The 27514-nt window shown below is 36.6% G+C and overlaps 3 protein-coding genes across 4 annotated transcripts in view; all 3 read right to left on the bottom strand.

Annotated features, from left to right (window-relative positions):
* The window catches only part of LOC114351368 (tonoplast dicarboxylate transporter), a 31445-nt gene that overhangs the window by 1009 nt on the left and 2922 nt on the right, over nt 1–27514 (bottom strand). Inside the window, exons 3-15 of the mRNA XM_028302552.1 lie at nt 14640–14775; nt 13595–13747; nt 12933–13057; nt 12529–12640; nt 11948–12035; nt 11733–11793; nt 11262–11390; nt 10464–10566; nt 8556–8671; nt 8229–8320; nt 8008–8103; nt 7318–7514; nt 7018–7170 (exon numbers count right to left, since the gene is read on the bottom strand). Coding sequence (XP_028158353.1) covers nt 7018–7170; nt 7318–7514; nt 8008–8103; nt 8229–8320; nt 8556–8671; nt 10464–10566; nt 11262–11390; nt 11733–11793; nt 11948–12035; nt 12529–12640; nt 12933–13057; nt 13595–13747; nt 14640–14775 — 1561 coding nt within the window. The remainder of the gene's footprint in view (nt 1–7017; nt 7171–7317; nt 7515–8007; nt 8104–8228; nt 8321–8555; nt 8672–10463; nt 10567–11261; nt 11391–11732; nt 11794–11947; nt 12036–12528; nt 12641–12932; nt 13058–13594; nt 13748–14639; nt 14776–27514) is intronic.
* sinu (claudin family member sinuous) lies at nt 15494–24976 on the bottom strand. 2 transcript variants are annotated; one of them, XM_028302586.1, is made up of 6 exons: nt 24818–24976; nt 18369–18507; nt 17163–17302; nt 16507–16662; nt 16339–16425; nt 15494–16037 (listed from the first exon to the last, which is right to left on the bottom strand). In XM_028302586.1, exons 2-6 carry the CDS (start codon nt 18500–18502, stop codon nt 15886–15888), a joined length of 669 nt encoding a protein of 222 aa, XP_028158387.1. In that variant the 5' UTR covers nt 18503–18507; nt 24818–24976; the 3' UTR covers nt 15494–15885. The 2 variants fall into 2 exon arrangements, with proteins under 2 accessions (XP_028158387.1, XP_028158386.1); XM_028302585.1 differs by lacking the exon at nt 24818–24976 and adding an exon at nt 21451–21472.
* On the bottom strand, nt 25583–27418 carry kune (claudin). Its single transcript, XM_028302584.1, has 3 exons — nt 27167–27418; nt 26773–27048; nt 25583–26673 (listed from the first exon to the last, which is right to left on the bottom strand). The coding sequence occupies exons 1-3, from the start codon at nt 27303–27305 to the stop codon at nt 26405–26407; spliced, it is 684 nt and encodes a 227-aa protein (XP_028158385.1). The 5' UTR covers nt 27306–27418; the 3' UTR covers nt 25583–26404.

The raw sequence follows: 27514 nt of genomic DNA, 5'->3' as shown, positions 1-27514 counted from the left end.
TAGCAAACATCCAGAAAATCATGACATCCAGACATCCAAACTTTCGCCTTTATAATATTAGTAGAAAGTAGGATTATATTATAATCTACATCTACACTAATATTATAAAGAGGAAAGATTTATTTGTTTGCATTGAATAAGCATCAAAGCTACTGGACCGATTTGAAAAAATATTTCAAACTATTGTGCAAAGTATAAGATGCAATTAATATTTTAACTTTGTTTTTGTTTTAAACTAGTTAGCTAAATAAACTTTTTTTTTAATAATCTGTCTTTTGAATTATGTACTCAATTGTATTTCTGTCTTAAAACGAATCTGTCATAAAGATAATCTGTCGTAAACCGAATCTGTCCTAAACAGAATCTGTCCTAAACCGAATAAGCCTCCTGGTAAAATATAGCCCTAAGTGTTGGACTCCTATGTCATTCTTTCTTGCAGTGATAGAATGGGCCTACTTAATAGGAGATATTAAGTGAAAACTTCATTAAAAGTAAACTCTCTCCCGGCTTGGGCTACGGGCGGTGACTTCAATGTTCACCTACTAAGGACTGACTTTTCAATCGTCGGATAGCTTATAACTGAAGAATAAGTTTGGCACACTGACAGTTTCAGGAAAATGGTAATATTACGCGGACGAGCTGTCGGTCAGTCCCCTGGCTCTCCCGAGGCGGAGTCCGCATGTGCTCGGTGGTGTAGCGTGGTACACGGGGGTAGCGGACGGTAACAAGTGCTTTCTCGAAAGTTTTAAGAGACGTTCGAACGAGGTTTTTTAGTAATAAAGTACCTAAAAGTTAAAATTTTATTTATATTTTTCTTCCTATTTACTTACATAATTATGTACTATACCATTAATTTGTTTATGTAAAATGAAATACTCCAATTTATTTAATTTAATTTTCATTTAACTTAGACACAGGGCATTTGGAATCTCCTTAGTTATTATTATACCTACCTGTTAGGAGGAGTTCCCGCTCTACTAGATTTCCAGATGCCACACATTTAGATACAAGTAAGTATGTTTATGTAAATTGACCGACTTCAACAAAAGGAGGATTAAACATTACTTCAACGTAATATATAACTTTTGGTGCTTTTGTTGGCAAAGTGTACACGTGCCCATTTAGCTTACTCCGCATTTTGACAAATCCCCATTTTGCGAACTCCACATTATTTATGAGATATCCCCATTTTGAGAAGTCCACCTTTTGAGAAATCATCATTATGCTACTAAAGGTTCGAGACCAAGTCCACGCAGTCAATCCTGCTATTACTACATTGGTCAACAAAGCCATGTCCAGGACAACACGCCTGTGTTCCAGAGACAAGAGGTTATTAATTAAGCATACAACTTTACGACAACGAAAGTTGAAAATGATAAGTTTATTCTGCAGTTAAAAGATATCTGACGATTGAAAAATCAGCCGTAACTAGTCCAAAGAAAGTTTCGAAGTTAATTTGTACCACCAGTGATAAGGAATCATTATTTAATTTTCAGGTTATTTAGGGTAAATCATCTAAAAATTTACACTTATATCAAATCTGTACCCCCAGTGAAAAGGGAGTTAAGTCGAAAATGGTGATTTTTGGGAAATCGCATTTGAAGTTAAAAAAAATCCTGCTTCGTCGCTATTAGAGATAACTTGGTGAAATATTTTTTAGGTGAAAGGTAATGTTAGATATAATTAGGCAGTGTGCCAGTTTGGGAAATATAGCTTGTGGTCTTTCGTAATTAAATAAAAACCTAGTTATATCACCATGCACGACAACTTTACATTCGTGTAAAGTGATGTAATGAGATATAAATCATTTTACACCACACTGAATTAACCACACGCTAACAAGTGTAAAGTGATACATTTTCCACCATTTCTGTTGATAATTTTTTGTTTCTTCAATTTTAGAAAAAGTTGTAAAACAAACATAAGTAATTACACTATGAGGAATCATTATTTCAGGTTATTTAGGGTAAATCTTCCAAAAATTGTTACTTATATTAATATACACCAATTTTGTGGAGAGAAAAAAAATGTGTAAACTGATCTAACTAACATAATAGCGATCTAAGTATCCTAATAATTATGTGTAAAGTGATATAAGTGGCGACTGTAAAGGAATAAGGCTAGAATTTGAGACTGAATTCTAATTATTTACTCCTTAAATGTTTATTCTGATCTGAAACTACTATTTTATTCATTATTACACCATATACCATGAATGATATCGGCCTAAATCACATACATTATCTCCTATTATAAAGTAAGTATAGCTGAAGCAATTGTGTAGTAAAGACCAGAAATGACAATGGTTTCACATGAACTAATTAGACAGGAGACAGAGAAAAGTTTGTTTTCTACAATTACCCTTTTAGGAATCAAACCCTGGACCAGAGATGGTGATGTCAAGGTATATTGATTGCCTTTTGGCTACAGAAGGATAATAATGCTTTTGTTTTCAACAAAGAGGCTTTTAAACAGCCCTTTAACACGTCCTAGTATTACTTGAACCCTACAATAATTTTGGGACATAAATGGACCAGTGCTGAGAAGAAGCAGCGCAAGAAATTTAGCCACCCTTGTCAGACTCTTCTTAAATCATAAATAACTTGAAAAAATCGAACTGCCTAGGGCGGGAATCTTCTTAAATCAATAGAGACATGAATTAACAAGACATGTTATACTTGTGAGCTAAGCAGATAAAGTGCAGCAAGACATGCCATTTACATAATTATTTACTTTATACATAGTATCCATTCATAAGGACTTTCGTAGTGTTAATTATGAAAAATCTAAAACGTTAAAATAACGGTATAGTTGTGGCCAATGAGTTGCTGTCATAGTGACATTGACAATATACGTCAATGTCACACGAGAATCAAACGTCAGAATAGAGGGACGCGCGGAGACGACTCCGCGCGCTTTTGTGCTAAGTAATTAATTGTATCTAAAATAAGGCAATATAATGTGAAAGTTAAGTATCCAGTGTTTTATTTATGAGAATAGATCTACCGGCCTCTAATAGTTCAGAAGTGGGAAGTGGCCTCTAATAGTAGATAGTTTCTCAGGGCAATCGAATATTGCACTTAGCCTCTTGATTAGACCATTGTGTGCTATTTGTAATTTATCTTCCTATTCCAATCGCTTCAGATCCCCCCAAGTAGCAGCAGCCTATCTAGGTCGCTACAGGCCTTCTGCAGCGACCCTGGTGATTGGAGAATTTGAGCCTGTTGATCTGCTACGCTTGTGCACTACTTGTGCACGTGCTGCGGTTTTTCTTCTGCCTCCATGCATATTCTACACAGTAGGCTGTCTGTAACAGCTATATTGTGTAGGTGTTTGTTTAACATACCTGTTATTACACTTAGGACCTTGTGGATGTTGTCCCTGTTTAGCCTTATGAGGCTGCGGGAGAACTTTTTCGATATATCCACAACTGCATCTTTTGTTTGCCTGCATCTTTTACAATCTTTCCATTCTGTGTGGTATTATTTTTCTATTTTGGAGCGCAGCCAGGTCTTGATCTGTGCTTATGGTATCGGCATTATAGGTAATTGTTCCGGACCAAATACCGTCTGCTGCGTCGTTGCCCAAGGAGTTACTGTGCCCTTTGATCTACTTCAGGAGTGCAGGGTAACGCCATTTGCGTCTGCAATGACTTAGGAGCGCGTCATGGCATTCCAATATAAGTATTATAATGTAGTATATTAAGTTGCTTTGTATTGCTTGCACTATCTGAGATTATTTTTATATTCAGACCTCGGATGTCTATGGTTGCAATCGCCTGTGCTGCTCTGATTGCATTCTGCTTGGAAAATTGTATTGTGTTTATCTAGTGTTGTAGATATTCTTAGTATATTTAGGTAATTCGAGAAGACACCAGCTCCTGTACCTTTTTGGGTTTTGGAGCCATTAGTGTATATACTAAGTTCATTGATTCCAGAGCAATCTTGCGTTTCCGCTGTAAGCTGGATATTATAATCTTCAGTCGAAGATTTGAACACAGGGAATTCTGTCGATGGGTGCCTCGGTGAGAGGTATTTCTTTTATTAGGGTTTTGTGCAGGATCGTGGATTGTCCTGTCTCCTTGTTTTGCTTCTTATATGTCCTTGACCTTTAAGTCTTAAAGCGGCTGCTTGCGCTTCCTCCTGAATGAAGAGGTCTAAAGATCTAAGATTCAGAAGGTACTCAAGTGATGTCGATGGAGTGGTTCTCATACAACTAGTGGCCGCTATGCTTACTATGCGTTGCAGGCTTTGGAGTTTTGATCTTGCTGTGGATAGTTGTGTTCTATGCCACCATACAAGTGATCCATAATAATATGTGTAAGAGGGCCATATAACCGACGTGTACAGCCAAAGTGTTATCTTTGGGTTGAGACCTCATCTACTACCAATGAGTCTCTTGCACTGATGGAATGCTATACAGGCCATTTTTATTTTGTTCTCGACATGACTCGCCCAGTTCAATTTGTTGTCAAAGGTGATGAGTTTTGTTTATAAAGAGTTCTGGTAGTTGGAGCTCTTGTAAATTCTATAATGCACTTATTAAGTACTTTTATTGACAACGTTAGGCACTTTGAATTCAATTATATGTTTTACTAGTAGATGTTCACCATTATTTATTAAAACTATTAACTAAAGTTCTTTGATTTATAAACTACGACATTATTTTTTCCTTTAATCTGACGTTTGGGCTAAGTTATATCATTTTACACCAAATAATTAACCAAATTATTAGTTGCGATTTTCAAATGTTTCTGATCTAAGTAACTTATAACATTTTACACATGTACGAAACTTTTGTGGTTAATGGTATTAGTCTAATTGAATCATTATACACAAAAAAAATAACCTTTTGTTTTTTACTTTTTGTGATATAAATTAAGTTACATTCTTTTTCACCAACCAACAATACATAGTTTTTTTTGTGTATATTAATATGAGTCATCTTATATTGTTAATCACAAATTCAATCTGAACAACTTCAATCGTGTAAAAAGTAGTAACACGAGTCATACCTCTTGACACAATAAAAAATTGAAAGAAGCCTCCGGTACACTTTGTTAAAAGTAGACATGTATCAATATACACGAAAGAAAACTCAAAATTGGTTCACAAAGCCTTACTTGTATCATTTGGCACAACATTATTTTCTTTTCTATACGTCGTAGAAACATACCGATTAGATACAAAAATAGCAAATTTTTCAGAGATTCACATTATGTTATAAAGTCAATTTTGATCTAAGTCGAGTTAGATCCCTTTTCACTGGGGGTACAGAAATTATACACCAATTTTGTGGTAAGAAAAATGCATACAACAAAATAGTGTAAGCCTAGGCGCAGACCATCGATTTTTCATCGGCCGATAGTTTAGTCGGGCTGTTGATCAGTATGGGCATGTATGGAAGTGCGCACATTACGCAGATTCGATTTGGCCGATTCTTCATACAAATTAAAATCGGGCCCAACTATCGGCCAATTAAAAATCGGTGGTCTGCGCCTAGTCTAAATGATGACGCGCACGAAATGGACGGCGGCGGAGCGGGGCGATCGCAATACTACATCTCATCGTCGCCGCTCCACCGTCGCATCGCCCCGCCATCGCTCGGCTGTCGCCAGTTTCGTGCCCGCAGACTAAAGCCATGTATTCATTAGGCAACATTTGTTGATATAGTTCCAAAATACTGAACTGTCCTGTGCATGACATTGACAGCGGGGCGCCACCGTCTATACCGGATCGCTGGTTCCGATTTTTGCCATGTTGGAAACCATACAGTTGAACGATGGTAGCGCCCCCCTGTCATTGAGTTTGGTGGGACAGTTCAGCGTGGGTCATCTATAAACTGTTTATGACAGGTTAAAATATGTTGTATGTTTCAATACACCATACATCTGTTTCCGCAATTTATTACACCGATCTTGTCGCGACAAGGAAAAATTTCCGTGCTTTTAAGCGATTTTGTGAAAAATATTATTGGCAGGTAGTTGCTAATTGCTCATAAGATNAATGAATGGCAAAAAAGATGGGATACGTCAGTCAAAGGACGTCACTTATATAAATTCTTCCCGAATGTACGCGAACGTCTAACTAGGCGATGGTTAGAAATCGACCATTGCTCGTCGCAGTTCCTCACGGGACATGGCAACTTTAAACATAAACTTCACGAATTCAAACTAGTTCCGTCTCCTTTTTGCGAGTGTTCCACTGATGATGTCAGTCATGAGCAGTCTGCCCATCATATCTTGTGGGAGTGTGATCTTTGGAAACATGAACGTGATATAATGCTTAATTCAATACAACATACATCTGTTTCCGCAATTTATTACACCGATCTTGTCGCGACAAGGAAAAATTTCCGTGCTTTTAAGCGATTTTGTGAAAAATATTATTGGCAGGTAGTTGCTAATTGCTCATAAGATAGGCCCCCTTAATTTAATTTATTGTCCGTGGTGCATAATCTTTTTCTTAAAGGTTTAAACCTTTGTTTGTCACCTGTCATCCGCTTTGCAATGGAGGGAAGTCGAACCTTAATTTCGAACTCCTCCTATGTTCTTCTGATTAATTTCGTTGCGGGTCCAATGACAGTTTAACTTTCCCCCGGGACAAACTTGACCTTCATTGGTTGGGTTTTTGTGGCGGTCAAGCTGTAGATCCTGGCTACACAGGAGTTGCAGTGGTGGGAACGAGAGGTGGGAATAGTCCCGTAAACTGTTTATGACTAGTGTGAAACATGTTTACCATAAACACATGTTTCTGAAACTTGGCCGTCCACACTTGCTCTCCACTCATAGCGGGGAGCACGGCAACATGGTATCGTAAACAATGTTTCATCACCTATATTTATGGACTGTTTATAAACTGTTTACAGAGATGATGAAACATTATGAAACATTGTTTATGAACAGTTTATAAACAATGTTTATGAACAGTTTATAAACAGTGTTTATCAACAAATGTTGCCTAATGAATACATGGCTTAAGTATCATACAGCATGAACGAACAATACAAATAACTCACCATTTTTAAAACTGGTACTTTTCCTGTATAGTGACAAAAATACGCAGGTGTATACAGAAAAGGCAACATAAAGCCTAGTGACGAGCCCACTCCTACACCCAATGCCGCTAAATATAGTTTGCCCTGCCATGGGACTGGTGCTGGACTCACGCTCTGAAAGAATTAAAATTAGAATTATACTAAAATTACTGCCACCCATTTAGATTCTGGGGTATTGGGTAGATAATAGGCTAGTTTCCTAAAAAAATTTTTTTAGTCCGTCATGTTTACTACTACAGCAGGTTTATATTATGTACATACCATATTAATTACAAATGGTAAAATGCACACAAGAGCAGCGCATCCAGTCATAAAGTTTGCCAATATACAAGTAATAAGGCAAACTAAAAACAGTCCCACACACCAGCTTGGTGACGTAAAATCTTTGCCAAAGTTTTCTGCCAAAATTTTACCAAGGCCGCTGTCCCTGGCCGACTTATTTATGGCTATAGCCGCTCCTGAAAGAATGGTACCTACTTAAATAACTAAACTAGACTAAAATAAGAACTAAACCTATGCTTTAAGTTTCATTTACGGAACACCCAATAATGAAATAGTCATGTTTAAAATTTTATTAAAAACAATCAACGTTAACTGCGCACCTGGCAGCCGTGATACGATCTGATACGGACAAGGCAAACGCGGGGAAGTGTGCGGGTATGGCCCAGAACAGACGGTGAAACGCAACTGCAACGAAACTGCAACTGCTAGTTACTTTTGAGTTGCATCTAAGTTTCTTACATAGCGTCCGTTGAGAGACCACACATGACGCGAGTAGTTGCAGTTTCGTTGCAGTTGGTCTCACCGTCTGTTCTGGGCCTTAGTGGATGACGCATTCCAGCGAGGTGCGCAGTTAACTCCATCGAGTTGTAAATATTGACCAAAACCACAGAAAGCATCCAGTGTCCTTCAAAATTATGTACTATGTATGTGAGTTTTATTAGAACTTACCGCATATGAAAAAGTATCCATAGTTAATGTTCTTGTCAACAAATCTCCACCAAAGAATCGCAGATTCAGGTTTCAGATCTTTCAATTCGCTTTTTTCTAAAAAAATACAAAATTTATCGTAATAAGTTACACAAATATTACTGTGATACTTGAGACATCTCAGTCATAATTATTTATAAGATCAGATAAGTATGCTTTTACTTAGATTTCAATTTACTTACTATCCACACTAACGAACTGCCAAAAATTAAAGCTTTTTGGCAAAATGTGCAAGGCCACAACAAATATAGCAGCTACACATGCATCTTTGACACTGAAATTAAGAAAAAAACAATGAACAAAAACGAATCCGATCGGAGAGATGTGCAAATAACGAAATATGGAGCATATTTTACGAAATATCCGTCTTGGTGGATAACCACACAAATCGGAATGTATCTATACAGATTATACGGAAAATACGTTTCCCAATAAGGCTACATAATGTACTATCAAAATTTAGGTAAACTAAATCATCAAAAGTCCATAATTTTAAATAAAAAACTTACAAAGGTACTTTTTCAGCACCAGCTTGCAGATTGTATTGAGCCCATCCTGGATCTTGGTATTTATTCCATCGCACGAAAAGGATTAACAATGAGAATAGAGAGAAGAACACGGTCAGCTGCAAGCAATATTCATAGTAATAAATGGCCAAGTGTGTGCAAAGCCATGCAATAGCGATGGCTCCTACGTATACTGGCGTAAGTGAAAAAAGTAAATTTTACAGGAGAGCCATTTTAGTGGCCAGAACCATATTTTTGGGTCATATCTTCTGACCTACTAAAACGAATTTAATGAAATTTCACATTTAGCCTTAACATGTAATGCTTTTGCTACTGCTGTTATCAATTTTTATATTTTTCTTATATATTTTGAGATTTTACGCATTGCCCTTTTACGTCGTCACATTTCTATAATTTCATGTATATTGTTCAACGTAAAGAGACTTAAATGACAACATAAATATAATATTTTAAGCGATTACTCTCTTTATTTATGCATGTAATTATTTTAATTGTTATCATGTGCTATATCAATAATAAATCAGTTGGAAAAAGTTGTTTAATGTATCGTTATTACGTTTTAACGCAAATACGCCCATATACTGTGCTCGAGATTTAGTTAGGTCTTTTAACATAATGTGTCATATTTTTAAAAAATATAAATAACTTGAAAAAATCGAACTGCCTAAGGCGGGAATTGAACCCACGATGCCTTAGGCAGTTCGATTTTTTCAAGTTATTTATAATTTTCAAATTAGTTTGAGATGCGACTCTTAACGCTAAAAATTAAATAACTATATAATATGTCATAATTTATAAATAAAACAATTTGCTAAATATTTTCATGGCTTTATTTAAGATTTGGATTATAAAAAATATATATTTATGTAAGCAACTACTCGTATAGATTGACGAATCGTATGATTGGGCTTTATACGTGGCGTAGTTTTGCACATACGCCTATTTGCCTAAAATTTTATTTTGTATCTAATGGAAAAAAATTTTTTTTTTCTTACTGACGTTATAGATTAGAGCAAAATGAAATCATTGCTTAAATAATTGGAAAAAGGCGTAAGCGGCAGTTTCGCCTTTATACGTAGGAGCCATCGATAGGGCATTTGCCACCACCAATCAATGAGGGTTTTCGCGAATGAAAAATCCGCCAGATGGCAATACGTAGACGCGAGGTCCAAATGCTGCATGATTGGTTAATTTTGACATGACATTGACAGATATGTCAAAATCCACCAATCACGCAGTAGTCAGACCCCACATCCACGTCCCGCCATCTAGCGGATCTTTCATTCGCGAAAACCCTCATTGACGTACTTTTTAAAACTGTCAAAACGATACTCTCCTATAGATTTTGTATGGCAATACTTACTAGCCACGGACGTCACAATTTGTTCAACTCGATTAAACTACCTTTTTCAATTAGGATGCAATCAAAAATGTTAAGTAATTACAGGTAATTTAAAATTAATTAAGTTTTTAAGACCAGAATGAAGTGCCTTTTTAAAAAGTTGTGCTTTAGAATTATTGGGGAGTGGTGGCAAATACCCATTTTTATTTTACATTGTAATAGGGGCGATATTGCAACAACAAGTATGGTCTGATGTGCTGTCGTCTGTACGACTTAGGCTTCTTATACACGAGTGGCATAGCCGATGGCAGTGGCAACGGCAGCTGTCGCCATTTTTTGACGGCAACTGTCGACTCGTCGACGGCAGCCGTCGTCACGCCGACAACTGCCGCCGACAGGAGGCGTTAGCTGCAGTTGTAGCTTGTTGCACCCTGTACAAAGAGACAGCTACAACTTTTTTGATTATTTTTTTTGCTGTCGTTGACGTGGCGACGGCTGCCGTTGCCACTGCCGTCGGCTATGAGCCGCTCGTCTATAAAAACACTTACCTTTTCATGTAAAGTCACCCTTTTTGGAACACTATCCTTCAGCTTCATTATATTTGTGCGTACTTCATTCATAGTTCCAGCAGACATGGGTTTTCGGACAAAACTAAAAAGGTAAAGAACATTATTACAATCAATATTTTGATTCCTTTATTTTATGTGCAAGCAAAGGGCGTATGGCCTAGACAAAGTAAAATTTGTGACAGTTAATTCAAAATCTCTTTACTGAGCAAAGTAAGTACTGCAAAAAACACCGAAGTGAATTTAGAATTACAATTTGTTCTTTTGCTGATGAACCACACCCTTCATGAGATCAAAAGGCCGAGGGCCAACATTCAAAACTTTGTTTTTATCATCATCATTTAAGCCACAGATTGTTCACTGCTGAACATAGGCTTCCCCCATTGTCGGCCGTTTGGTGTAGTGGTTCGAAATGGACTACTATTCCGGAGGTAGCGGGTTCGATTCCCGCACAGTACAAACATTTGTGTGCATGAACATATTTGTTTGTATTGGACTGGGTGTTTTCTATGTATAATAAGTATGTATTTACAAAAAAAAAAAGTATTTAAGTATGTTTATATCCGTTGTCTAGTACCCATAGTACAAGCTTTGCTTAGTTTGGGACTAGAAGCGCAGTGTAAAATGTCTAAGGATATTTATTTATTATTTATTTATTGATTTCTAGCCTAATCGATTGGCAGGGGCCTACACCCAGCGCCTTCTGCTACCTTTAGAGGTCGTCTGTCCACCTTGTGGGTGGATGTCACACGCTGCGCCTTTCGTTGATGTTGAACTTACATGTTGACGAGTAACATGTGATAGCAGACGTTGAACATAAACATTACAACAGAAACAGGGAATGCGTAGGCAGAGTACTGCAAATAGTTGAAAACGTCCGGGTACTCCTTTCCAGCTTCAGGTGAAGCACTAGAAAAGAAATTGGGGATATTGTTATTCTTTAATTGGGATGATGACTGGGTATTAAAATATTAGACACGTATTTTTTAATTTTTTTCATAATCGACTAATTACAGTATATAGAAAAAATCTACATAGGCGTGAGTTACGGAACACGCCGTTTCAAATTGCTGTAGCACTGTTATTATTTAATTATGAAAGAACATAAAAAATACGAATCTAATCTTTTCTAAAGCCTATTTAGGCAAAAACACCTCTAGTTTTTGGGTTTTTTTTTTAAATACCTTCGTCTTTCATAGTCTTGAAATTAATATAATTTTTTATGATGTTATTAAGTTTGAAACTACTTACTCGCACCACACAGCTTTGAATACAAGTGTTGCGTACGCTGAATGTAAGATTGCAATACTTCCTAAAACAAACAAGCAAAGTTGAAAATCACTTTAAAGACTGAATTTGTCTTTATTCCAAATAACCAAAGTTCAACATAATTTACAATTGTCTACGGTATAAATATAATGGCTTTTAATTAAAAAGAAATAACGTATTAAATAGTTTGTACCCACCAATCGATGACGAAGTTTGAATGGCGTTGTTTATAATACACCGCATCTCGTCAAAGTTTGGTTCAGCACCAGATTTTCCGTATGACGACTGAAAAGCGATAAAAAGTAACCTTTTTGTATTTAACAAAAACAATAACTTTTTTTAAAGAGATTTCAATCATCATCATCATCAAAATAGGTGTTTTGAGCAGAACGTCAGTCGTGCGTTTGCGAGGCCGCACGCTGTTGGTAATTGATTGTCATTTTTATTCCAACGCAGTTGTAATACAATTTTTAGTGTGCGGTCCTGCAAACGGAAGACAAACGTTCGTCTCTAGACGTCTAATTAGGGCGCCTTCAAATTAGACGCGTTTTCATACAATTTTAGATGCGCAGTTGCAGCGCCACTACCATAGTGACAGTGTGATAATAACATACGGCTGTTGCGCTTCTAGATATTGTATGGAAACTAGTAGTGGCGCGGAAAGCGAGGCACAGTGGCGTCACTGCAGTGTTACCTTAAGCGTCTAATTTGAAGACGCACTTAAGAGCTATAAGGTTGCATTAAACGGGTAAGAATAATAAATAGAAAAAAAAAATACCTGCAAGTTCAAAAATATTGGTGTGATATATTGAGTCAACGTAGAAGAAACGATCAGGCGATTGGAGAACATCGAAAGGATATATGCCGCCATACTACACTTGAACACCAGTCTGTAGCAAAGAGATTGGAGTTTATCATTTAAATGGACACCCGTATTCACAAACATTACTATGAGGTCTCGCAGTGCGCGTGGACGCACAGGATCCCAAAAATCTATCATAGCATAGACGATACTTGAAAGGCGGAGTGACACACATAAACCAATCAAAGAGGTCTATTCAACGCTGTGCGTCCGAACTCCGAATTCGCATAACGTTGCTGCTTCACTTATGCAAGCATCGTTTGTGAATACTTTATACTTACTACCATTTTATAGTTAAGAAATTTATCATTAGCTCGTACCTTTTACCAGAAAACTGACAAGCGTCTCCGGAAGTCAAGAAACACAGAGCTATGCGGCGATCAAAACCCGAATTGTTCCATAGCAACACAAGCATTGAGGCCAGCATAAATAAAGCTACACCTTCCTGAAATACAAATTGGATTAAAAAGGTTATTCGACACCACCAATTAATTGACGTTTAAAACTGTCAAAACAGACACTGGTACGAACGGGGTGAACGCGAGATGTGCGGGTGAGTGCGAGGGAGAGTCGCATTCCAAAGAGGTGCGCAGTAAACTCGACAGAGTTGATGCCTCTTGGATCGCAACGCGCTTTAAGATAGTTTCGCTGCAGGGATGTGCTACGTTCTTCTTCTTATTCGTTACGCTCTTGACAGAGCGGTCGTGGTCACGTTGAGGCGTTGTTCACATCGGTTGTAGAGGTGGATACAACTCTCCGCACGATCTCCCGCCATCTCTGTCTATTGGCACACTGTCTAGTGCAGTCACATACGCCGTCTCCCACTGCCGATTTCACTTGGTCGGTCCAGCGCATTGGTGACCTGCCACGCGATCGGGTTCCTTCGACTTTTCCTTAGACGACCAGTCGTTCTATGGAGTTGTCATCCCGCCTTGAGACATGTCCTTCGTTAGTAAGTAAGTATAAGTGCTTCGTTACTCACATTGAAATAGCATTTGGCCGTATCCATGGTAGACATCACTCCGCACATGGGCAGTATGAAGATGGGGATCATAGCGGTGCACGGCACGGCTATCGGCTGTATCAAGAAGAACCAGAACATCCACATCCACATGCATTGCACCGTGATATTGTGCTGGAAAAATCAAAGAACCTTTATACTACTTAAAAAAATAAGGGCGACTAATTTTTTTTAAGCTAAGATAAGGTAATCATTTATTGTCTTTTCTGTGTAAGTAATAATGAGTAAATTTTAAGAATAAATTAAGGTTGGTCATCAATATTGTCACGGTAATAATATCATACAGTATTGTAACTTCATATAAACAGACGAAACGAGAACTTTCTTTCGAAATTCAAATCTCGGTATGCGCTCGGTATGCAAAAGTCGGGGGTGTCGCGAATGTGCCGAATGGACGTCGGTGGCCAAGTGTTAAAAATGACAAAACTAATTGAATTTGACTGACCGTCATTTACGGTCAAATTGGTCAAAAACTAGTCAAATTTACATTTTCGGTCAGTTTGATTTGAAAAGAAAATTATATTGTATCAAACCAGCTTTTGCCCACGACTTCACCCGCTCGAAATTAAAGTAACAGATCATTATGATTATTAAAGTTTCGAAATTATTTAAGTAGTCTTTATTTACTAAATTAAATCTACTAATCACAAAACGACACACATTTTTAACCTATTCCATTCATAAAGTATTTTGTTTGTCTAACTAAATAAAAAAATACAATCACAAAACTAGATAGAAATTCTAAGTAGGCAGATGTAATTAAACTGGGTACTGTAGGTGGGCAGCCCTACCGCATGTTGTCATACTGTGACGTACCGCGCGACTGTTGACATTTATTTCAAAAATATGGCCGAGTTGGAATACTGTATAGATAGTATTACCGTGATATTGTGATCTGTAGCACTAAAGTATTAACTCTTTTCTAATAGACGTGGGATCAAAAGGACCATAAGCATGTATTTTTATGTGATGCTAACATCTAATAAAATCAAAGACAAAAACTTACCACATCCTTCTTTGGTTGCCATGACAGCACTGCAATTGGCACTATTACACCTAGTATTCCTCTAAAGTTGTTCACGACGATATTACGGAGCCTGGGAACTGGTCCCTTGATCGCCTCACGTTGGTCGCGACCCAAGCTGTAGTGTATTGCATCATTTAATTAAAATAGGACTCAGTGTGCACTCATTAACATCAACTTAAGTAAGCGCCACTGTCCACGGTAGCGCGGAGCGTACTAAAGTTCAATCGAGTTAACTGTGCAACTCGCCGGAATGCGTCAAGTGACAAATCGCTGAGTTGCGATCCTTCGCGCGTGAGCGCGTTTGATATAAACTCACACTCAGCCCTCAGAGTGTTGATGTGACGTCACAGCTGCCCGGTGCGCAGTTAACTCTACGCGTATCGGTCATTGTACGCTTGGTGTATGCGTTTAGAACTTACAAAAAAAAAACACAATTTTGTTTGTGGACAGTAGCTTAGAGAAATATTAACGGCATTCTTGCTCTATGTTACTTAACTACTTTACGATTTACGCAGTCTTAGAAATGATGATTCAAAAAATGTTGGACATTATTAAATGACCTGACCTATTCTCACAGGAGAAATCGAGCGCTGCTAGATTCAATCTAATATTTTTGCTGTCAGCTAAACTGTACCTACAGTTTTCATAAGTTAAAAATAGGTATAGTAAGTGCTATGGTGGTAAATACGGTGCAAATGTTTTGTAGAGAACGTGAAAATTACTCTGATCCATGGACCTATAANGTAAGTTATATTTATTTTCCGGTGACATATATACATTTAAAACTTTAATAAGTAACTGACTTACTAAATATTTTTATTTTTTAAACCTTACGGCACCCTCATAAGGCAGTGTTCTTTTTATCAAAAGGCCATCATTTTGTGTCATTATCTAAATAAAGATCTTCGTTTGTTTTTGTCATTAATAGCTCCTTTCTTACCTCTAACGTTTAATCCAAGACTTCACCTACCATAATACTGTTCAAAATATTTTTCAGTTAAAATGCATAGTCAAATAGTGACCTGTGCCTTTTCATGGCAAGAGTGAATAGGCATGTTTATTTCACTCTAGATTAATATCAAATGAGATTCGGGTCAAATACCTGTCTTTACTTCAAATAAGAAAATATTTCAATGCACCTATTATGTGGATATCTTTAATGATGCAGACTGCATTCAAGTATGGATTAACGCCAGTGGGTAGACGGCTTTTTATACGGAAATCATTACGCCTTAGATTCATATTCCAGTTCGAATCGAGCCTGAGATTCTTTTAGTTTGTTGCGTTTTTTAAACTGAATGTTGGCCTCTGTTAGGAAGAGAGACGCGGTCACGATACAGGCTATTGCTCCCACAACACCAAGTCCGAATGACCACCCTGAAATGATAAAAACACATTTAATTAGTAGATGAAGTCGACAATGTACAGAACTTTATACAATGCGATAGAAAGTTTGCATATTGTTACCCCTGGGCTGGGCCACACACATCCCAGTATTCCCAAAAACATTCGGGCGAAGTCTTGCGACTATGCAAAAAAAGCACCGAAGTATGCGCGAACGCCTGGCTACACACATCACGATAACGCAAATCTTCGGGTTATTACGATGTGTGTAGCCCAGAAGTTAGATGAATAAAATTTGTATACTTATAATATACACAAGGGAATAAATACCAACCTAAGTAATTATTTGGATGATCTGGCATCCACCCATCAGTGTTTCCGAAACATGCGAAGACTATAACAGCTATAACGCCACAGACACCTAGAAACATACATTATTATTAGTCATATTGGTCATAGGTATGGTAATTATTGATGAACAACACAGTATAGTTTAACTCACCCGAGCCCAGCATAATATAGCCAATGCTTTTAATTAGCACAACGAATCTGTTCTGATCGGGAGAGCAGCAAAGGAAGAAAATGAGCACTAAGATCGTTGAAATCAATACTCCGAGGAGGCAGAGCGTGAAAAAGAACTGTGTCGCTATCATAAATCCTGCAAAAAATAATAGTTGGTTTTAAAATTTAGTTTTAAAAGACCTTTGTTACGGACGGACTAACTCGGAAATGTCCGCAAGGTTACCGAGGTAACACAACTGTTGGGTCACAAGAGAACTTAACACTTTAAGTAATTAATAGCAATCTTATCAATGTAATTAATCTACCCTAAACTGCATGTTACTAACTTAAACTTACGACTGATACTCAAAATGCCCTTCGAGTTATGTTTTTCGAGTCTGGTTAAATTTTTATAAGCTGTATTGTATGATGTTGTATAATATTATTAAAATTGACCAAATACAACATACATTCACAAGTTACACGATCATAGTACTTATGAAATGTTTATTACTGCGTGAGTGCATCACATTTTATTACGCGATATGCAGCGCAAGTTTCAGCGTACGGCCTTCACGACATTAAAATTTGTCTTTTTACACTTTCGCGGTCACTTGTGTTAGTACGTTTCCGATAATCACGCGTTTTATAAATTACCTGGAAGTAAATAGCCTCGAATCCTGTCGTAACCAGTGGTGAACGGGTCGTAAACCCAACGGCATCCCACGAAGAACCGTCTCTGGTACTGGTCTAATGGGTCCGGCAGAGATCTAAAGCAATGGCTCCATAACCCCAATCTAAAAAATATATTTATGTGTATTGTTGCGCTAAATCTATTTAGGTATAATAAACCTAGTAAGAAACATTTTGAAAGTACAAAACTTATAGTGTAGAGCTCACTAGTTCACTCGTATACTGGCATACAAATAAGTACCTACCTTATAAATAAACATGAAGAACTATGTTACATATTAGTACCAAACTGTAACTGTTATCTTTCGGATGTACCTACAACTACATTGTTAATATTATCTTTGAGAAAGTGGATCAGTAGGCATCAATGTAAAGGATGCCATACAAATATTATCGGAAAATCCAAAGTAAAAATCGTTTTAAGAATTCGAGTATGCAATCAAACACAAAAAAGCAATATTTTTAAGTCCAATCCGAAAAACGTGAAGCAACACTTAAAAACGCCATTAACTAATTGATTTTATTTACTGCTCAGCTCTTTCAACCTTTTATTTTTAATGGGGGTTCCATAACATAGGAAACAGCCGAGTAATTGACCAAAATGCGATTTGGTAATGAGGTGGAATTGTGGAAGGAGAAACAACAAAATAATTCCTTGCCAGAAATAACTCTCATAATTAAGGGCCAAACTCCCACGCTATTTTTAGCATCAGTTGGCGGTGAAACAAATTTAACCACATTTAGGAAAGAGGGGCAGCAAATGAACCCTCCTAAACTATATTAGGGATGTTCAGTGGTATTTCATGCTACTGCAGAATTTTTCTTCGTAGTCGATTTTCATCGATCAAATATTTAAGACGTGCGATTTTGATACTGCGACGAGCGGCACCAATTTGCGGCGACATAATCACACAAATGCCGTTTAGTTTCGCTAAAAGCTGACTAAAAGGTAAGACGCCAGCTCAGTGGCGTAACTATAGGGTGGCAGGAGCAGGGCTGACAAAATGCCACACCACGAGCTTCCGACCCGAGGGGGCCCCGGTCCAAGTCCCTAATCATAATGGTCCAGGGGGATTCCTGAAAAATAGCCCTAGATACGCCAAGCAGAATTTGCCACGGGCCTCGGATGGTATAGTTATGCCACTGCGCCAGCTCCTAAGGAATATTTACCTGTCCAATCTAGCGCCTCTTATTCTTGAGTCGCTGACCAGCCAGCTGGGCGTGCCGAACGCCAATGTCACTGTGACAAGGGCGATGACGAACACACCAATGCCACAGTTGCCTGCTAAGCTTCTATTCTTCATTGTGTCTGGAAATGAATAGCGGTGGTTATAACAATACGAGTATTCCTACCGTTAAGCAAAGCCGCTTTGGTCTTTTAACAACAACCAATCTCATATTTTCCATTTTCCCGCTAAAAATTGTTATAATATATGCAAAAACCATGGACCTATAAAAAAAGGCGGACGGAACTCGGGCTACAACAAAACTGTGACGCAAAATTTTGGCGTTTGTCTATTGTGTGAGTGAATTTAGGGATGCCATGTTAGCCAAAACATTTTACTCATTTATTTTAAGAAAATCATAGATCGGCAGATGTTACTTGGAAATGTAGACAGAATTATTCCGTGCCATTTTAAAAGGATGAAAGGTGTATGCGTTGAGGTAGGCGCGAAATTTTCAATGTTCAAATTTTCTTACATTGTTTGCAAGTCAGTGTGTCAGGGTATGTACATAATGTGGATAGAGATGGGTTTCCACCCGGGTAAAAACCCAATAAAAACCCGTTTCATTCCACCCGTGGGTGTTTACACCGGGTGAAAACAAATAATTTTATAATTATTTCAATTGGTGTCTTTCCTTTATTTTTATTGAATTTTTCTCATTTAACACTAATATGCATTTATATCGTGGCCAAATCGTAAAATTGATCACGTTATGATAATGTGACCAATTATTTTATAAAATGGTGTTATTTCAAGAATCGTTGAACCGATTTAGAAGAAATTTAGTAGGAACCATGAAGCTACAGATAAAAATGGAGGCCACACTCCGAATACCTACTTGAAGCACAAACTATGTATCACTATCTCGCTCTCTGTGGGCAGACTCGCTCTTTCTAAATAAACAAAAAATATAAAATTGCTCAAATTCAATGAAACTCAATGTAAAATCTTTATTTCTTGACATAGGTATCATTAAAAATGATAAGTGTAATTACTGGTAAAACGTTTTAGGAAGAAATTACTGTAAAAAATGTGAAAAATGTTTACAATGATCCAATGTCGGAAATCACGAAATAAACACTTACGCGTGGAATCTTATGTCACTTCCAGGAAAAAGTCCTAAAATCATTATTAATTTCCCATATTTCGGGTAATTTTCCCACGTAAATAACTGAGAACACTGGTCTTTGACGTATTATTTTTTCGAGTGAATGACGTTTGATTTCAATTAATTTCAATATTTTAATGTCGGGAAATAAGTGATTGGATTATTATTTTGCCTGTGAAATGTGATTCCTTAATTTTTGTTTGTTCGAACAGAACGGTTTTTACACAATTTCATCACACAAGACATGTCGTATTTGTGTTGTTTTTTCGCTGCTTAAATGTGTCAACTGTGTGAAGTTTGCACTCGAAGTGGTGTAACAGGGTGTGAATGTGTGCGTGCCGGCCTGTACGTACAGGCAAGCTGGTGTATCCTAATGTCACAGTATTTTGTTGATGAGAATCCGTCCGACTTTTTTTATAGGTCCATGGCAAAAACCTATGGCAAAAACAAATCTTTTAAGTTAGAATACCGGACATTAGTCACTTGTTCAGTATTTACTAAATGTTGGTGGAGTTCTGTTTAGTAAGCATTAATTAACGTTAGATCATCTAATGGGAAGTTAATGAAATCTTGCGCTGATGAGTCACCTAAAGCTCCGGTTAAGTTTAGTCTCCAGTTAGATTTTAAGAATGTATTCAGTAGCCAAATAACATAACAATGCTTCAGAATTCAGACATTAATTCCTATAACAAACTACATAAATAAGTTTTGAGTAGCGTGTTAATTCACGCCTATCTTTCTCTAATGGTTATTTATTATTTTGATTTCATCTAAAAAATAAGAGAACACGTGGAATTCAAGAAATAGGAGACGACGAAATCTCTAAACAAGACATTTGTTGTAGCCTCAGATCATAGATAAGTAGGCTTTAGCCAATGTGGATCATAAAATCGAAGAGCAAAATATGAAAGTAATAATAAATAATAAATCTTTGGACAATTTCACACAGCGCCAGCTAGCCCCAAAGTAAGCAACTTAATGCTTGTGTTATGGGTGCTAGCTTAACGGATATACACTACTTATATACTTTTTTTTTTTTTTAAATACATAAATATTATACATAGTCACACCCAGACCCNTTAAATACATAAATATTATACATAGTCACACCCAGACCCGTCACAGAAATTAAAATTCATCATTTCAATTTCTGCCCGGCCGGGAATCGAACCCGGGACCTCTCGGCATAGTAGTCCGTTCTGAACCACTACACCAAACGGCCGACAAGTTTACAATTTAGATTTAATTTAGGATTGAAATTAAATCTAAATCAATATTACAACTAAGCTTATTATTAAAACCGGTAAAGCATAGCAAAGTAGGTCAAGGGTAAGTGTACCTAGTCTATTAAATGACGTTACCGTAACAATTGATTCATCGTGTGATCCATGATGCGTGAGCTTGGTTCGTGAGACGAAGTAAAAAAAATGAAGATGTAGATCGAAATTATAGTTCATTGAGAAGTCCTGGGTTCGAAGTGGTTCGAATCTCACTTTGGTTAGGCCATTGAGTTTACTTTTAAGTAGGTATTCGAAGGCATAAGCCGTGACCGTCCGCTGACTTGAGCTCATAAACGTGACATTAGAACTTACAATTGTTACAACAACACGTACGAATCGTCGTGATTCGTGTGTTCATCGTGAAAGAAGATATAGAAATAGAATTAAAAATAATAAAAAAGGCATTCCAAAAATTTATTCGGCTTGAAATATGCCACCGCAGATTTGTTGACCCATTGCACGGGTTTTATTAGTACCTTCATTCATACAGTTACAATTCGGATTGCTCTAATTGACCATAACAAAGCCATAAAAGGTAGTGCCATTTTTTAACCAACCAAGGTTGTGCGTTTGAGATGAATAACCAACAGTGTTTCGCAATCTACAGGCATGAGTGGAGTGTTAAGTTAAACACATACATAACATTCACCCAGAAGCACAATGCTAAAAAGTTCACACGGGTTGTTCTCTGTGGGAACGTAGGAAACGAGACGAAATTCATTGTTGTTTTATCCTTCGAAACCCATCACTTCCATTACGTAGTTATAACTTTTTGTTTGGCTAAGTTTAACTTTGAAAAGGATCTACTACTTAGATCAGTATCGCGTATTTAGAGGCAGTCATTATTAGTCACTCGTAAAGACGACAATTCATCGAGGTCAGTGCATTAAGTGTATGCGGTCTACTCAATTGTTATTATTCTTACGGGAATTACTTCACCATTTGCTTGTTAAAAGACACGTCTGTCACGAGCTGGACGAATAATGTTGTTGTGTTTTTCTTGTACACTAGTAGGTAGGTACTTATTCCAACTAATGTCCGTACTCCGTCCATACCACAGAAAGAAGCTCAAAACTTTATCAATCTCAAAATAGAAGGCCTTTCATTGGTTGAATTCCAATATTTGGACTAAAGGACTAAGTAACTAGACTTGAAACTACTTTTGAGCCTTACCTATATCCTATTACTGAAGCGTGTCGTGTACGTATACGGCATAGAAAAAACAAATATTTACTCTGGTACGGGTCTACGAATCGATCAGGCAGATATTCCGCAAGTTCGCAACTAGGGCTTTTTGAACATTTTTGAGATCTTTTTTTAATTTTTTTTATGCAGGACAAGGCAGGTATTTGGCCGCACGCAATCTTTGGATCTACTGAACCAATTTTGAAAATTCTTTTACCAATTAGATGGAAAGCTACATTATTTTTGAGTGTCATAGGCTATAAAATATATTAAACCGAAATACGAACTTTCTGTGACAGAACGAAATTCTCGCGGGCGAAGACTCGGGTAAAAGGTATCCTACTATCCTACTAATATTATAAATGCGAAAGTTTGTATAGATGTCTGGAGGTGAACATGTTTGTTACTCTTTCACGCAAAAACTACTGAATGGATTTTGATGAAGCTTTACAGTATTATTGTTTATAACCCAGAATAACATATTATTATAGGCTATAATTTATGAAGATCAGTGACAAACTAAATTTCTAGCGAGTGAAGCCGCCGGCAAAAGCTAGTTCTTAATAAAATTAATCCTATGTCGGCTATAGTTATTAAAAAAAAATCTAGCGTTAAAAGAGTCGCCTCTCGATCTAAATATTTTTAAAATAACTTGAAAAAGTCGAACTGCCTATGTCGGCTAGTGGACTAAGATCGATTCTGAATTGGGACAAGCAAAAAAAACATTCTTAACGGTTCCCAGAGTAATTAGGACATTGCATATTTGTATGCTGGTCTTTTGAAATTGAAATCGAAAACGACGATACCATATCGCTGTCGCTCATATCAGCATCTCGTTACGAGGGAGAAGCAACTATAGATCGGAAATACGGAGGGAAAAGGGTGGAACATGCAACTACCAAAAATACTATGCAAGAAACTCAAAAAGCAAGCAAAGCAAAAGCAATAACAAATTACTAATAATCTTTTAAAAATAAATTAATAGTAGATACCTAGGTAGGTAATAGTTTAAAAATGTGCACATGGGTAACAACATCATAGGTTCTTGCACTTTATCACTGCAAAATTTAAATTAAATATAAAATCCTCTGGAAAAGTTGTAAGACTTAGTTCTGGATTTAAAAAATCTTTTAAGATTTTTTATAGAGCAAAAGCAGATATCGATAGAGGTCCCAGGTTCGATTCCCAGCTGGGCAGAAATTGAAATGGTGAATTTTAATTTCTGTGACAGGTATAGGTGTTACTATGTATAATAATATATATATGTATTTAAAAAGTATGTAGTATATCCGTTAAACTAGCACCCATAACACAAGCATATTAATTGCTTACTTTGGGGCTAGATAGCGCTAGGTGAAATTGTCTAAAGATATTAATATTTATTTAATCAAGGCCCTACCACATCAGTGTACCTACATACTCCGCAACACAAGCCCATCTTGCAGCAGATTGTTTAAAAGTTTCACATTAAATAAAAAATATATCTAAATAAAAAATTTGGATATTCCTATTTAATATCCATAGTATCCAAATTTTTTATAAAAATGTACCTAAGGTACCTTCAGTAGCGGCGTAAGGGGGGGGCGGTGGGGGCGGTCCGCCCCGGGTGCCAAGCATCAGGGGGTGACACAAATCGCGCAGATTAGTACTCACTGGCACATCTGCATGGCAAATCTGCGGTCTTTGCATTGATACAGGGGGGTGGGGGGTGCGATTGTCTTTCAATCTTCGAATCGGTAGGTAACCCCAAAATCCTGGGGGGTGCCATAGGACTTGTGACGGGGGGGGGGGGGGTTGATCGCCCCGGGTGCCAACCCATGCTACGCCGCCACTGGGTACCTTGTAGCTACACACTTTTAGTTACACCAAAAAAAAGTTTTAATCCAATTTAAAATATTTATCTATTAGTAACTTTAACATTTAATTTTGGGGTTTATTTCATATTTTTATAAAAGGGCCTACTTTACTACCTATTTAGCATTGTTAATCTCCCACACTGGTCAAAGAGAAACTGGGCATAAAAACAATACTCTTGAGCATATCCTAAACAATTACTTCTTCTTTTAATCTGGTAACTTTTAAAAGTTTTAATAGGTAGTTGAATATTTTTTTAGTTGATTAAATTATAATATTAAACTACTGTTCATGTCTCAGCTCCTTACATAGCCATGGAATGGTACATAAACACCAACAATAAAATCTTTAAATTGAATTTTTGAGTGGCACTAAATCACTGATATCAAATTAAATTATTTAATAAATTACCACAAACTATTGTAGAACTACATTCATAATGAAAAAGGCCTACTATAAAGTTGATGATTATTTAAAAGATAAAAATGTTTGGGATGTGTAACTGCATAGCTCGCATTTATAACTATGTATTTTTAAAGCCTGTAAACCTTTGAAAAAGAGGCTGACAATAGTGTCTGAGTTTCTTGCGCTGCTTCTTCTCAGCACTGGCCCATTTATTGTCCTGAAGCAGTGGTAGGGTTAATACTGGGACATGTAAAAGTGCTTTTTTAAAGCCTACTTACAGAAATAAATGAGTTTTATGAGTTTTTTAAAAAGCACAATTATTTATGATCTAAAAACTTTCTGAATGCTAAATCTAATAAGTTGAAATTCTGTAACTTTGTTTAGCTATTTCAAATCTACCAAATGAAAAATAACCATATAAAAAATGTATACCAAACCTACTGCATATAATTGTAGACTTATAATGACTACAAAAACAAAATCAAATAAATATTTTAAATCAAAAACTCTTCTGTTGAACTGACCACAAACACATCGACTAAAATACTCATGTTCACTTACCAGAAAAACAATAATGCAATTATTACACAGTGAATTTAACAAAAAATAACACTTTTGGCTCAGTATTACTTCAAATATTCAGAATTAAGTTAAAATTAATAGAAACAAAACAATACGATCACTCGTCTTGCCACTCGAATCGTGTTCTTTCGTTTTCGTTTCGTTTGATGTTTGACAACTTGACAAGCGAGCGGGATGGGCGTTGGTTGGCCGACTGACAAGTCATGCATGATGCATGCATGCGTTGAAACTTGAAGGACCGTTTGTAACCATCGAGATTGTCAATAGAGTAGCCTTATGGCAAATTTCCAGAAAGCGATTATCATTTGAGGGATGATGATGTATTAATAAATAAATAATAGACAGAGATGTCTAACAATTGCATAGGAGTAGGAGGAAGAGAACGGAGATGTTAAATATAATTTATTTTACTCCCAGCCGGATAATGGTTTTATGGTCATGGCCACAAGTTTTTGGCCGGTAAAGGATTGGCTTGGACTAGTTTTTGTTAGAAAATTTTACGTAATCTACGGTTTGAAATTGGACAGCCACTGCCAGTAATTTGTTGATTACAAATTACAAATACACTCACGATCGAGCATCGAACCCAGACCTCTTGACTATTCACGTATTCCACCAGTACATAGTCATAGTAGCAGTACCGCATGTTGATATTTAAGATTTCTCTGAATTTCTAGTCTATTTCATAGGAGAAATTCAAATATATTTTAAGTGAAGGTCAATAAGCTACAAAATTATGTGTAGGTACTTACTAAATTTTATTTCATTTTTGTTACAGTATTCTTCGAACCAACAGACAGAAGAAAAGCAGTAAAGGCACTGAAGAACAATCACCATTTAACTTTCATGTCACCAAATCTGGCAGAGTTAAAAGCAATGGCTACATTTTTGCAACCAGATTTGGAATCATCTTCAAATAGTGATATAAACGAAATATTGAGCTTATCAGCTATTGTGTCACATTATGTTGAATTCATAATTGTAACTTTAGGTCCTAAGGGTGTAGTTACAGTACGAAATTCAATGAATCAGTTGGACGCACGTTTTTATCCAGGTGAAACCATAGATGCAATACAAAATGTGTCAGGTGCTGGCGATTGCTTTGCCAGTGGCTTTCTAAATGGAATTCTCTTAGGACAAAAACAATCATCATGTATTTCTATGGGTATTCATTCTGCAAAATGTGCTTTACTGTCTAATTACACTGTACCTCACAACCTCAGAATTAACAAATACTATGATGAGGCAAAATACATACAGTTACCTAGACATAAAATCTAAAAAATAAAAAACATACAAAAATACATAAAAAAGTTGTCGTTATTAAAATTAACATAAAAATACATTGGATATAAAATACTCCAAGAATACTTGTAAGTCTTCACTTACAAAACTACAAAATAAAAAAATATGCTTAAATACTACATACTAAGGCACATTATATTTACTTTTCACAAAAGGACGGAAAGATTTTCTTAACAGCTAGAAATTATTGAGATTACAGAAGTCATTAAGTAGTTTATCAAACCTTAAAAGAAATACACAGTTAAATTCTCAGTCAAGTTATCAGATGTCTGTGTGTCCTCCTGAATATGCCATTTTTCTCTCATGCATGGTATAAGAGGATGGTTCACGACTTTGCATTTCATGCAATTTCTTATACTTCTGAACTCTTGCTTCGACTAAAAACAAAATGCCAGATGGGAAGAGAAAAATGACACCAATTACACCAAGAGCATAAGCCCAACTAAGGTCATTGTGTTCCCAGTTAGGCATCCAATCACGGCCATCCCCTCTTGCTCCAAATGTCACCACGGATATGATTCCAGAAAACCCTGTAAGAAAATATATTTGTTATGTTATTAAATAAGTTTTACTTTACTCTTGGGTTATTTTTTTGTATTTAAAAATAATTATTTGCAGCTTTAACACACCTCCTATGACCAGAATAGTTCCCAGGGTTACTAGAAGTGTTACATAGTTTTCATCATCCTTTTCTTTCTTCATGTATATAAAAGACAAAAACATTGAAACAAGTACACAACACATAGTTATGGTGAAGAAAAACTGAGTAGCTATAAAGAATCCTGGCAGTAAAATATCATGTATGATGTAGTATTCTTCTTCAAATATCCACCAACAGCCAGTGAACACAGTATCGTACCAGTGATGAACTTCTTCGAACCCATTGAAACAGACCTCCCATAAACCTACAAAAAAAAATTTAGTTATTACTTACCATTCTAGTTGATCTAAAAAAATATTTGTACAAGATCAAGAAAACATTATCTAAGTCACAATATTAATCAAATAACGGAAAAAACATACCTATTTTTATAAACTTAGGATTTTTTAGTTTGCCATCAGTGACTAACCAGTACGGACTTACGAAAGCAATTACTATGAAAATAGAGGCAAATACGAAAAAGCTTAGAGCAAATAAACCCGTCTTCGATTTGTTAAACATTTCTTTTAGTTATTTTACACTTTACAAATGAAATTTTTGTGTTTTCAAGTAAAACAAAAATGACAGTCCGGCTAGCTATCTGTTCACTGACATTTGACGTTTCCATCCACGGCACGCCCCAAAAGGCACGCCCAACAAAGCTACAACTCCACAGAGTAGAAAGACGAACTCATAGTAAATGAGAGACAGGAACATGTATGTCTGTGCGC

Source organism: Ostrinia furnacalis, unplaced genomic scaffold, assembly GCF_004193835.3.
Source record: "Ostrinia furnacalis isolate ACB-3 unplaced genomic scaffold, ASM419383v2 OfSCF1132, whole genome shotgun sequence".
In the NCBI taxonomy this organism is placed as follows: domain Eukaryota; kingdom Metazoa; phylum Arthropoda; class Insecta; order Lepidoptera; family Crambidae; genus Ostrinia; species Ostrinia furnacalis.
This window is presented reverse-complemented; position numbering and strand designations above follow the sequence as displayed.

Excerpts from the sequence above, each read along its gene's own strand:
- sinu (XM_028302585.1), bottom strand. Across the intron at positions 16,663-17,162 it reads TCGAGGCTATTTACTTCCAG|GATTTATGATAGCGACACAG; the intron begins GTAATTTATAAA and ends TATTTTTTGCAG. Across the intron at positions 16,038-16,338 it reads TCATCCAAATAATTACTTAG|GGTGGTCATTCGGACTTGGT; the intron begins GTTGGTATTTAT and ends TTATCATTTCAG.
- kune (XM_028302584.1), bottom strand. The coding sequence starts at position 27,305 with ATGTTTAACAAATCGAAGACGGGTTTATTTGCTCTAAGCTTTTTCGTA. Across the intron at positions 27,049-27,166 it reads TCCTAAGTTTATAAAAATAG|GTTTATGGGAGGTCTGTTTC; the intron begins GTATGTTTTTTC and ends TTTTTTTTGTAG. Across the intron at positions 26,674-26,772 it reads AACTATTCTGGTCATAGGAG|GGTTTTCTGGAATCATATCC; the intron begins GTGTGTTAAAGC and ends ATTTTCTTACAG.